Raw genomic sequence first — 13,643 nt, 5'->3', positions numbered from 1 at the left:
GCAGTACAATTCTATGTGACCGTTGAGTCATGGTAATCACCTCTTATGCACTCTGGACATGTGTTAGTAGCACCCAACTCTATAATGATCATCAGGTCGCTAATGGCCGGGTACTCAGGACTCTATTGTCCCTCCGACCACTCTGACATCAATGCAAACGCAATTGAAAATCACATGAAACACTTCTCATCAAAACAGTGTCGTGTTTTTAAAACTCACCTCACTGTGATTGATCAATTTGGAGAAAGAAGGTTCGAAAACTGAGTGAAAAACATGGACGTCGTGGATGTTGTTTCAAAGCCTAACACAACAAAATGGACAGTGTTTTCTAAGGTGATGATTCATTCAAAACACCTATATGCATATTAGAGCTTATGCCTCTGCATAGGCCTATATGTGAGTCCAAGACCCCAAAAAACTGAATTAAAATGATTGTGCCATTATACAATACATAGTCTGCCGCATATTACACAAAATGTTAAAATAAATACTGATTTAAGCTATCTTTGATACACAATTGGTCAATTTTAACAAATTCAGAGTTAGCCTACAATTACAGAGAATTTGAATTGGATTTTGAATAGCCTAGCAATAGGGCGATAGCCTAATTAATAGGCTGACACATTACCTTTAGCTACAGAGTATCTCACTACCATGTGTTTCCATCTGCTCCCCTCTCTCCATCATTCCTTTCTGCAGCATGCAGAGAGAGGGGCTGCCAACAGCTTAATGTAAACATGTTACTATAGATGTTCCAGAACAGATTTCACTTGCTTTCCCAAATCAAGCACTGGGTAGCTACAGGAACAGGGTTGGAGAGCCCATGGCATACAGAGTTTGGGCGGAATATCACCTGTCACGAAGCAAAGAAACCGGAGTTAGCTACCTGACATGAGTGAAACGAACCGGCCCCTATTCGCTATTCAAGTTTCAATACGGATTAAATGTATTTTTTCTCTTGTCACTGTTCCTGCCCAAATCGAAACAAATTTGACATATATATATATATATGTAAATGTTCCAAAGGTGGCATCAGCAGCTTGCATGCGTGGAGGCCTAGAGATGCTAAACGTGTTTATGTTAATTAATGCTCAATTACCGTGAGACTGCATGGACACAATAACAGACTTACCACAGTGTGATAATATGGATCAAAGCTGAGAGAGAGAGAGAGAGAGAGAGAGAGAGAGAGAGAGAGAGAGAGAGAGAGAGAGAGAGAGAGAGAGAGAGAGAGAGAGAGAGAGAGAGAGAAGAGAATTCTTGTTCTCAGTATGGGAGGAGAAAAAAAAAGGAAAGCCAGTTCCATTCACCATGGTAACCACCATCTTTAATAAGTGATATCTAGTAATAGGTCAGAAATATGCCATGGACATGTTCAATTACAACCCTCTAACACACTCTTCCGCACACGCACACCCTTCCTCACCCCACAAATGCACACCCCTCTAAATCCATCTATAGCCCTGTACATCTGAGGTCGGTAGGAATCACTTGGGCCAAGTGTAGGATAGGGACAAATACACAGGACTGTTCCATATATTGGTCTGAGAGTGAACTCTAGAATGCAAATAGTACAAGACACCACGAGACGCCATACAGCCAAGAGAAAGACAGAAAGATGGAGAAGAGAGGTAGATAGACTGAAACGGATGTGGAAAGTGACTGAGTGAGTCATCAAGTGTAATAATCAAGTATTCCACTGCATTAGCTATGGTGCTTATGCTCAAATTGTGCGGCAACGACTGCTGTAATGCATTTTCAAGCTGTTACGCTGTGACTATTACATTATTACATTCTCTCAGTGTAAGATTGTGCACTTATGCAAGTATAACAAGCTCAATAGGAACATCACAGTGGAGTGGAGAGACAAACAAATCATTACATAAACAAGAAACACTCATCTCCTACTTGAGATGTTAAGAAAAAAGTGTAGCTAGATAAACATTGGCTGACTTTGATTGGGTTTGAAGGAGGACACACAAGCTGGCTCTTGAAAACCAAAACACACAAGGTGACATGGTAGACTGTAGATTGTGTAAATACACAAAAACACAACAGCGACATGAACAAGATTCCAGTGTGCCACCAACACTGACCCCTTGACCTTCTCCAAGAGGATTGACAGATCCAAGATGGAGGTTATGTAACAAGAGTGGCACTCTATTCACTATAGGCTCTGGTCAAAAGCAGTGCACTATATAGGGAATATAGTTCCATTTCAGATTGTGGCTGTATGTCATGTGGGAGGAGCAGGCAGAAGGTGTGAAATGGCCTTCAAAACCTCTGTTCTAAAAATAGAACCTGCACTCTGTCTGCACTCCACTGGCTATCCTCTGTAGTATATTCACTTCACACCTTTCTCCTCTCTCCACTCCGACATGAAGACAAGGTGACAACACAGATGTCAGAGAGAGGGGAGGAAGAGAGAGTGGAGGAGGGGAAAGAGGGGTATGAGGTGGGGTATGCAGAATGGAACGTCAGGGTGGAAATGAGAAGGATGGAAGTGGTGTTTGACAGAGATATGTTTGTGTGCACTCACCTCTGAGGCTTGGCTGCACGGGCAAAAGAGAGATAGGTGGATGAGAGGAAGAAAATACAGAGAGGAGTGGGCCTGTACGTGTTTGTGTGTAACCTGTTATGGCCAGGAAGAACTCCTGTACAATGAATTCTACTCATAAGAAAGAAAATATTTCCCCCTCACCTCTCCTGCCTCTCGCCTTCATCCTCACCCCTCTGCTCCCCCTCTCACCTCTCTCTGACTACCTGTCGTGCTCCAGTCCATTTCACTCTAAAGGTGAGAGGGACATAAATTGTTCACTTACGGCTGACATTTACAAATGCATTACTGGAGCTTCATTGAATATGCTCCCGATTGTAAAGGATTAAAGAGGGAAAGAGAGAGCTAGCTGAATAGCCCACTCCTTCCCAAGAGATAGATTCTGGGTCCCAAATGACACCCTATTTCCTACATAGCACACTACTTTTGACCAGTGCTGTGAGGGCTCTTGTCAAAAGTAGTGCAATATATATATATATATATATATATATATATATATATATATATATATATATATATATATATATATATATATATAGGGGCGCAGCCAGAGAAAGGTACTTGGAGGGTCTAAGGACTCAGCAAACAATAACACCATCAGAGCTCCTTTATTAAGGCTGGCTATGCTGTTAGCTGACATAAAGACAAAACAAGATGATATGGTTTGGAAAGGTCATGATGGCCTGATCGTTAAAGCGGATGGATGCATTGGCAGCCTCAGTGTGACACGAGGAGTGTGTGTTTGTGTGTGTGTGTGTGTGGGTCATCTCAAATATTCGTCACATACACTGTTTACAGCAGGTATAAAAAGTTCAGCAAAATGCTAGTGTGCTAGCTCCCATAACATTGCAGTACAATAATCAATAATAAGAGTAACAAAAATACAAATGATAATATTAATAGTATAGGTAGTATGCATAGTAATAGCCTGATATTGACACAATATGATACACAGTATAGATAATGAATGTGCTACCGCTATGTCAAGCATGACGGTATTTACAAATATATTGGATAGTGTCTTGGTCACGCAGTTGAATAGATAGTGTATACTAGAGAAGCAGCGTTGACCGTGTGTGTGTGTGTGTGTGTGTGTGTGTGTGAGACGCGAGGAGTGAGAGGACCAGCTATCACATCCCTAACCAATAACCACTCATGACTGGGAGTTCAATGGCACAATCATTTAAACACATTGATACTCACAGACAGCACACTAACCAGGTAGCAATAATGCAATCTTTCCAATGCAAGAGAGGGAGGAGGGGAGGGAAAGAGAGAGAAACAAGAGAGATAGAAAGCATAGGGGCCTAAGAGCACTCAGAGAGAACGAGAGAAAGGGAGAGAGAGACATGGAGAGATGGAGGCGAGAAATGTCTCTCTTGGGAAGTGGCCTATTTCTCTCATGAAAGGAGACGAATGCATTATCACACTCGTGTCGAATGCTGCTGAACAATGAGACGCACAGAGACAGAGTTCACTAAACACAGAGAACACCAGGATACTGCTCAACTCTGCTCAAGCCTGTACAACTACACTAACAAACACGGTGACGCCTACACACCTCTAAAGGAAAACAACAGCAACTACTGTCTGTTAGTGTCCAGAGTTGTTCTTGGTCAGGTGGGCCAGACAGTCAAAAAAACTAAACAAGTACCACAAAGTCATAACAGTCCCCGAAAATGAACTACAACAGCAAAAGCAACACACACCACAACAACATAAACTTTGACACACTTAGAGAAGATAATAAAAGAACAATTAGCACATCTAAAAAAAATAAAAAATAGGTTGTTGTGGATGGGTGTTATTGTGTGTGAATATTACCATAGGCTAATTACACACAGCTATGTGATCACAGCTACGTGATCTGCATAAGCGGCATGAGGCCTTTCTACTACGATAGCCTACAAGCTGCTTATCAACTATAAGAAATACACAACAGACTGTCATCAGTCATCAAGGGCAATTACAAGGGTGACACACACAGAGACAGACACAAACACACAGACGAACGACTGGACCTTTACAGCTCTCCTCCCGGGCTGTCCAGCTGAGTCACTAGTTTAATTGGCATGTCTCAACATCTCCAATATGACATTTCTATAGCTGACCATCTGTGTCTGCCAACTGCCCCCTGTAAACAAACATGCACACATAAAAACTCAATTATACACTAAAATATGACAAACCAAAAGATTAAGATAGAAACAATATAATCTGACAGGTTACCCTATGCTGGTTAATTCCAAATCATGTATAATTTTACAGTATGATATACTATGGCATTTCTTAATAAATACAAACTTTGAAATATACGGTAAGTAATCTGTTTACATGAGTATCATGTTGAGACCAGAGCAAAACATGGCCAATGTTCAGTGACACCGTCACTGATTGACATTGTTCAATTATGGATGGATCAACAACACCTGTGGCCTCTGCTGTGCTCTCATGCTTAACTTCTGGCAGAGGAGAAACAGACAGATGACCTTCCCTCTTGGCCCCTCATTCTCTCATTAATTCTCTCTCTTTCCCTTTATCTCCCCCCTCTCTCTCTCTCTCTGTCCACTTCTTAAATCACCTTACTCTCTCTTCTGCCTGCATGTACCTCTCTCTACCTCCCTCCCACGCTCTCCTTCCTATCTTTACCTCCCTCTCTCTCCTACAGTGACCTTTGCGTGCTGGATAATGTGGCTAATCGAATCATTATGATTCCAGATCTAATAGAAAGAGGACACATCCTCACTGACAAGACAGGCCAGTTCATTCTTGTTCCTCATTGTGGCTCACAATGACAGACAGACAAATAAACGGACGGGCAGAGCCAGAGAGCCAGAGAGAGACAGAGAGACAGAGAGACAGAGAGACAGAGAGACAGAGAGACAGAGAGACAGAGAGAGAGAGAGAAGTCCGCAAGGAACCACAAACATATCCCAAACTGCCATAAAATCGGCACATCCCGGGAGACCTTAAGTCCATGAGAGATATGCATCAATACATCTCTCATCCCGACGCTCTCTGGCAGGTGGAGACGTCAATCCGACAGCACTCTGAGTTCAGTTCACAACAACGTCTGTGTGTGTGTGTGTACTGTGCATACTTGTATCTATGAGTCCGCTATAGTAGTTTGCCTGAGAGAGTCTGAGAGGAACCGAAGCTGGGATGTTGGCGGAACAGCATTTAGAGTCCTCTCTTCGTGACAGGGTCGGAACAGAGAAAGAGGTACTGGGTGGGTGACAGGATTCATACCATATGAAACTCTTCCAAAGCATCTTAGGAAGAGGAATCATGCTGTTTCATTTGAGGGCTGGGCAGAGGATGAGTAAGTAACACAAACAGGTCTGAGTTGAACAGAGGATGAGGGACTGTCTCTCCATATACTCCTTAGCCAGCTGAGATGATCTTGGGCTGGACAAGGAAAGAGCGAGTGTCTCTGTGTGACTGCCCTGCACCATTGTGACTCTCAGTGCGGCTGTTCTATCTGGGCTAGGGCTGGGGCTGGGGCTGGGGCTGGGGTTTGGTAAGGAGTGAGTGAGTGACACATAGGCATGTGCCCCATGTCAGATCCCACTGAGGCATACAACCCATCAACCTGATTTGTTGTCACTTGGCTGTCTCTGCCACCACCTGTGTCTTTACAAATGATCAGAGGGAGAAGTAAACACAGCAACGGACCAAAACACACGCTAACTGCCTTAATAAATTCACACACACACAAACACACGTAAAACCTTGGTTATCACCCACACGCACGTACACACAAACACGCTAGCACGCCCGCACACCAAACCGACACCCACGCACACCCACTTGTCCTATTCCTCTCACCTCAAATGGTTGCTTAGCAACAGCACATATCGCAAGATTGTTTACAATGCCCAGAATATGCTTGAGATCAGGGGGGATGAGAGAGAACTAGACGAGGCAATCTCACTTGAGATGGAAATAAAGACTCATTGGTCTACCACCTTACAGGCACGAAGGAAATTCAGTGAGCGATTGACCCTGAAAAGTGCATAAAAGTGCATGAAGCATTAAACGCAACAGAAAAAGGGGTGTTTACGTGAAAGAATTTGATACACCCCAAAAAATGTATAATGTAGGTTATCACTGTCAATTGTCAATTTTCTTCAGGCAAGGTTGCTTTTACCAATCACACAGGTGTGGCTCTGTGAACTATCTCCTTTACAGCACATGATAGTGTAGATCCTGTATGTCATTGTCTAAGCGTTGACTGGGCCATTGAACTGGTATTCGACATGATTCATAGGACCTTGCAAGCCCACTAAGCTGAAGGCTACATGGGCATGTTACTATACCACTCACATGACAGTGTTGATCCTGTAAATATGAATGTACCTTAATCAAAACCATGTTACCTCACTTAGCTATAGCTTAGGCATGTTAGCCCAGCGAATTTGCACAAGAGCCTTGGTTTGTGCGAACCCGAAACGGCACATCGGAGACAGAGCATATCTCTGAGACAGAGCATATCTCCTGTTTCTGTAGCGTGAGGCAGCTTGATGTACAAGTACATCCCCTGGACAGGACGCTAGTCTATAACAGGGCCTTACCACTTACATCAAAATCTAACTTTATTTTTCACATGCGCCAAATACAACAAGTGAAGACCTTACAGTAAAATTCTTACTTGCTCTTTCCCGACGATGCAGAGTTAAAAAAATCTCCTTAATGTGGAAACTCTAACCAACAAGTTTCAAAGTTATTCGCCACGTGCAAAGGATCCAACAGGTGTGAAACAGTACAGTGAAATGCTTACTTGTGAGCTCTTTCCCAACAGTGCAGAAAAAAATATATCTAGATAATAAAAAGTCAAACATAAAACACAAGGAATACGGAGAAAAAGAAAAGAAACATGAGAAAGTAAAGAAAGAAACATGAGAATGCAAGTATATACAGATCAGTGCCAGTACCATATTCAATGTGCAGGGGCCACTCAGGCCACTCAGATACTAAAGCTTAGGCTGAGTACTCACATGACAGTGTTGATCCCAGAGAGCTGTTGGAACATCTGCAGTCCACATCCCACCAGGAGTGCTCTCCGAGTGGGGGGGTAGGTCAGCATCCTCCAGATCACCGGGCCATCTGGACACACACACACCACATACACACACACACACACACACAAAGGAGCAGAGGTTAGAATATACCTATTGATCATCATCAGCCTATCAATGGACAAACACAATACACATGAAACAGGCCAACAGCGACACCAGCAAGTGGCTGAAGTTTGTTCTGTTTGAAAGTAAAGTTGTGTCTGAGGCAGAAGGAGCAGAAGCAGCAGGCTTACAGCTGAGACCTTCAAACAGAGACTCCAGGGAGAAGCAGTCATAATAGGACAGAACGTCTGGCATGCAGAGCTTTGATAACTCCACTGAGATATCAAACACAGACAGACAGACAGACAGACAGACAGACAGACAGACAGACAGACAGACAGACAGACAGACAGACAGACAGACGGACAGACGGACAGACACACAGACACACAGACACACAGACAGACACATGCTGACAAACGTACACAAACGCTGACAAACACAGACAAACACAGAGTTGGCCTGGAGCAGCTGTGAGGGGGTGGATGCTAGCTGGGCTGGGAAGAGCTCCTTTAGCTCTGAGACAGGCTGAACACACACACACACACAAAACACACGCACAGCTACCGGACAGCGCCTCACTGAAACAGAAAACACTCTCTCCAGGACCAGTCACAGCAGGCTCTCCCGATAACCATTCAACACTGACCGAGCCACTCTGCACTTAGCCACACACACTGGGGAGACCAATCAAATCACGCTGTTTTTCCCAGCACAACGCTTCCTGACTATTACTGCTGTCATTATCTTTGAATGCATGTATGGATGTCCCATGTTATGCCTCTCGTAAAGCTTAGCAAAGTTATTAATCAAAATATAGATCTGTTCATATCGTGTGTATCACAAAATAATACAAAGATGCCATAAACATTCATGGAAGTTGACAGTCTCCAAATGTTACCGGTACACATTATTTATAGCTGACGGAAGTGAATGTTGACTTGGACTGTGTGTGTGTTTGTGTTTATCGACTGCGTGAGTAAAGTGAGTGTGGACATGAGCTGCCAGGTTACAAATGTAGCCATCAGGAACTGATAGGAAGTGATGTGTTTATGAGAGTCAACTATTTGTAGAGCACTAACATTGTAGAGGCAGGATTGAATGGGCCCAGGAGACAATACCAGAGGACAGAGAGCTGATTAGCTGCAGCACAGATCCTGAGAGATGGACAGACAGATCGCCGTGAACCAACCAACCTAGGTAATGGGTCTGTCAATGAATGAAGTGCAAACTTCACAGAGACGCACAAATACACACACTGATAAACACAGACACTGCTTGTGCATACACTCACATTCCCCAGCAAGAAAACCAAAAATGTCGCTCAAACAGAAGGGGGAACGAAACAAAATGGGGGCTTGTCCCCATATGTCATGGCTTTAGAAGCTTCTGAAAGGCTAATTGACATCCTTTGAGTCAACTGGAGGTGTACCTGTGGATGTATTTCAAGGCCTAACTTCAAAATCAGTGCCTCTGTTTGACATCATGGGAAAATAAAAATAAATCAGCCAAGACCTCAAAAAAGAATTGTAGAGTTTGCAAAGCTGTCATCAAGGCAAAGGGTTGCTACTTTGGAGAATCTCAAATATAAATGATTCCATATGTGTTATTTCATAGTTTTGATATCTTCGCCGTTATTCTACATTGTAGAAAATAGTACAAATAAAGAAAAACCCTTGAATGAATAGGTGTCCAAACCTTTGACTGGTACTGTCTATTTAAAAAAAAATGTGTTATGTCTTATATTTAATTGTTGACACCCAGCAGACGCCATGCTTACATTGGAGAAGGCGGCACATATAAGTTGACCATGTTGTGAAATAGAAGTTGTTTGCTGCGAGCAAACTTAGGATAGGATATATTTGATGTCTTAAGGGAGAAGGTGTTACAGGCTTTGGTTTTTCCATTTATGTTTTGAGGTTGGACTTTAGCACGTACAATGTAGCTCGTTAGCACGTAGTGCACACCGATTGGTGTCACCTCGTAGTCAGTATGTTTTACACCTGTGCTGGTTGCCATCTCGTTAGTGGGAAGGTGTTTCACCTGTGCTGGCCCAGGTGCTATTTAAGAGTGGCTGGCCTAATGCTTCAGTTGTCTTGATAGATGCAGTGGGTTAACACCTTTAGTTGGCATGCCCTATTTTATTATTATATTTATATTTATTATTATTTTGAGTTCTAGACAAGCAATCCGTTATCTGACTTTGGTTTGCTTGTTGTCTTTAAGTTTTGTGGGGGGGGGGGGGTTATTTTGTTTGCCTCTTATTGGGCAAGTTTAGTGGGCGCTCATGGTGGGTGGCTTTTAGGTTCCAATTGTTGTTGCTAGTCAACTATCAGTGGACACCCCCATGAGTGTCTTCCTTAAACCCCACCTGTTTCATTTTGGCTGTTGGTCAGTGACTCTTATTTCCCAATTCTGTTTGAGTGACATTTTTGGTTTTCTTGCTGGGGAGCGTAACATACTCAGGGAGAGACACACACACGGGCATGAACAGCGCTCCCCTCTAACCTAATCAGAGAACAGATGAGTCCGGCGAGAGTGAGACTGAGAGGGGAGAAAAAGGGGGGTGATAGATAGAGGGGAGATGGAGAGAATGATTGATGAGTGAGAGAGGAATAGGGGGGTGAGGGACAGAGATAAATTGGAAGCTAAACTCACTCAAATGAACACTACATTAGGATGGAAAGCAGGGAACATGGATAGAATGTCCTTTCCATCTTAATGTAGTGTTCATTTGAGTGAGTATAGCTTCCAATTTATCTATATCTGTCCCGGTTGGTTCACGGCGGTCTGTCTGTCCAAGTAATGTGTTCTGCTGTACCAAAAAAGCTGTTTTAGCCATTACACTCACACCACCTATCCTTTAAAAGTCTACCACAAAGACACTGCTCCTCTCTTTAATTTAATTCCATATTACTCATATCAAACCTACAGAGTGCAGTAGCCATACAGTAAAAAGGAAACACAATAGACACAGCTGAGTTAAAACCTAATTAGTGTACAGTCAGATGAGGCCAGTGTTATGGGGCATATTCTCCCCTTTGATACACACCAATGGAATCCCCAATTATCCAATTTCCCCTTGGCAAACTTCGCCAGGGAAACACCCAAGCGACTCCAATGAGAGTGAATTTGGTGGTATATGTTGGTATAGCGATAGCTTCAGGAGCTGGGATGTTTTATTCTGCACATCAAATAACCCAGAAAGGGTTCCTAGATGTTCTCTCATGGAACCTTCTGCACAGGCACGCATCACTGTTTGATTACTACAGTGGAAACATTTAATTGATCTCTCTCTCCACTGCCTGTCTTAGGCTACACAAAGGAGAGTGACAGGATGAATGTAGCCACAGCGCCAAGAGAGAGAGCGAAAGCGAGAGACGGAGAGTGAGCAAGGAGAGAGATGGAGAACGACAAAGAGGGCATGTGGAGGAGGAAGAGGGGGAGAAAGCGAATAACAGAAAGAGAGAGGAAGGGATGGGGGAGTGAGTGAGTGGAAGAGACCGAGACGTTTGACAACATGTTGATTATTTTACGTTCCTTTGAGAAGGATTCAACTTCTCAGTATACTGATTAGGATTCCAATCCAGCTACTGATAAGCAATGGAGATTCATGTCCCTATCTTATTATTGATCAATAAGTCATTTGTAAGGTTGTCGAATGTCATCCTCTGTCGTGAATAGATAGTTTGATTAGGTTCGGGACAGACAGGACCTTGGATAATACCCAATCAAAGTAACCCAAGGAACTTAATGAAGAGATCAATGGAACTCCCATCTACAGGAAGATTAACAACCAACCATTACTTTCAGAGTTTATGGAAATAGCTCTTTCTGTCCCACATGTCATTTAACTAAGTGTCTGTAAGAGATTTCCGCAAGGTCAGTACATCTCCATCTCTCCTCTCCCGCTTTGTTGTTCCATCTCTACAGATGTATGAGGGTAGCAGCTGGGTCGGTTATCCGAGGGCACTGAGGGCCGGCCGCCAGCGGTTGCCAAGCCCAGTAAGACAGACACATACGGTATCTTCGAGAGCACACACACACATACAGTGCCTTTGGAGAGTATTCAGACCCCTTGACTTTTTCCACATTCTGTTACGTTACAGCTGTCATGACGTTGCCCTCTTTGGGTACAGCAAGCCCATCCCCTTCTCCCTGCCTCCCTCTGCCTCCTTCAACTAGGCTGCTGTGGTCAGAGAGAGGTCGTAAATTCCTGAGAAGACCCTGCCTCATGGCCACACAGTATAAGAGACAGAGTGAATTTTCATAGAGAACAAAGGAATTTCTTCCACATCACAGAACTTGAGGTCCGAACAAATGTCATGTTCCGGGGCAAGGTATAAAAAAATGGTCCGTTTGTTACATTTTGGGGAAGCTCATGGGAGACGGTGTGGCCACATTGCCATAACGCTGTTTATATAATAGCCTCAGATATGAGGCTTACATCTAATTGTTGTATAAGATGAATGAGTGAGTATGATACTGTTTATAAAATTGTTTGATGTGATTTTGGACTGTTTAATGAAGGAATCTCCAATTCCCTTTTGAGTTTAACTAAATCAGAGGACCGCCCATGAGCCCAGTTAGGGTCAGGCATCCTGGGACAGCCCTTTTCTGCAATTTCGAATAAACCCAACTTTGAGAAATTATCACCAGACCATGTTTTTCTCCCTTAGGAGGGGATGAAGGTTGCAGACCATTGCTGAATCTTTTAACCATACCACGTGGTTAAACTCTTAGACTATCGATACCGACAGAATATGAACAAGTCTTTGATATTAATTACTAGTCTGCAGCTAGGAATTCGGTATCATTGAACACGAAGAACGACAACCGCCGAAACATCCATTCTATAACGACTGAAGGAATGTCACTCTGAACAATCCACTCTAACCACCACAACAGAGAGATTGGGAGAGAGACGGACAATTCTACAAAAGAAACAACTTTTTAACAGCGATCAAGACACACTGAGCGTAAATATATGTATTGATTGCAATTGTTCCCGAATGAGTGAGCGTTCATCTGTAAAGGATTAACATTTCAATTGTTATAATTATTAAATCTGTAGTGACTTCAGTCGACCCCCACTTCCCTTTTTGTCCACCAAGCCGCGATGCCGGTTTAGCCCACTAGGGGCACATCTCCTATCATTTCTTGTAACTATATTTACTGTTTGTTTATGCATTTCTGTGGATTACTTAGTTAGTAATAAATAAATGATTTAAGACAATTGATGTATGGATGACTCATAGTGAAGACTGGGTTCGTGCAGATAACCAACAATTTACAACATTTGGAATGAGACTAACGTGAGGTAAAGTAAATAATTAATTAAATCAGAAGACTATAGATCAGATATGAAAATATATGAAAAATTATTTTAGGAAATTATATTTTAGGAAATTATATTTTCCTTGGTGCCCCGACTTCCTAGTTAATTACAGTTGCATGATTAATCAGTTTAATCGCGTATTACTAATTACAGAGAATCTTTGATAAAAAGTAAAAGTCTTAATTTAATGATAGTAAAGACACGACACAGCCTTATTCAAAAATGTATTAAATAAAAAAAATCCTAAGCAATCTACACACAATACCCCATAATGACAAAGCAAAAACAGTTTTTTTGAAAACAGATACCTTATTTACATTAGTATTCAGATCATTTGCTATGAGACTCGAAATTGAGCTCATGTCCATCCTGTTTCTATTGATCATCCTTGAGATGTTTCTACAACTTGATTGGAGTCCAGCTGTGGTAAAGTCAATTGCTTGCACATGATTTGGAAAAGGCACACACCTGTCTATATAAGGTCCCACAGTTGACAGTGAATGTCAGAGCAAAAATCAAGCCATAAGGTTGAAGGAATTGTCTGTAGAGCTCCGAGACAGGATTGTGTCGAGGCAGAGATTTGGGAGAGGGTACCAAAAATGTCTGCAGTATCGAAAGTCCCCAA

General features: G+C 42.7%; 1 protein-coding gene across 1 annotated transcript in view; it reads right to left on the bottom strand.

Moving 5' to 3' along the window:
- LOC110500277 (proton myo-inositol cotransporter) overlaps positions 1-13,643 on the bottom strand; it is a 63,281-nt gene that overhangs the window by 18,515 nt on the left and 31,123 nt on the right. The window contains exon 4 of the mRNA XM_021577567.3: positions 7,555-7,663. Within this exon, the coding sequence (XP_021433242.3) occupies positions 7,555-7,663 (109 nt within the window). The remainder of the gene's footprint in view (positions 1-7,554; positions 7,664-13,643) is intronic.

The sequence above is a fragment of the Oncorhynchus mykiss genome, chromosome 21 (assembly GCF_057628025.1).
Source record: "Oncorhynchus mykiss isolate SJ-2025 chromosome 21, ASM5762802v1, whole genome shotgun sequence".
NCBI classification, from domain to species: domain Eukaryota; kingdom Metazoa; phylum Chordata; class Actinopteri; order Salmoniformes; family Salmonidae; genus Oncorhynchus; species Oncorhynchus mykiss.
The sequence above is the reverse complement of the archived record's forward strand: the minus strand, read 5'-3'. Positions and strand labels throughout refer to the sequence as shown.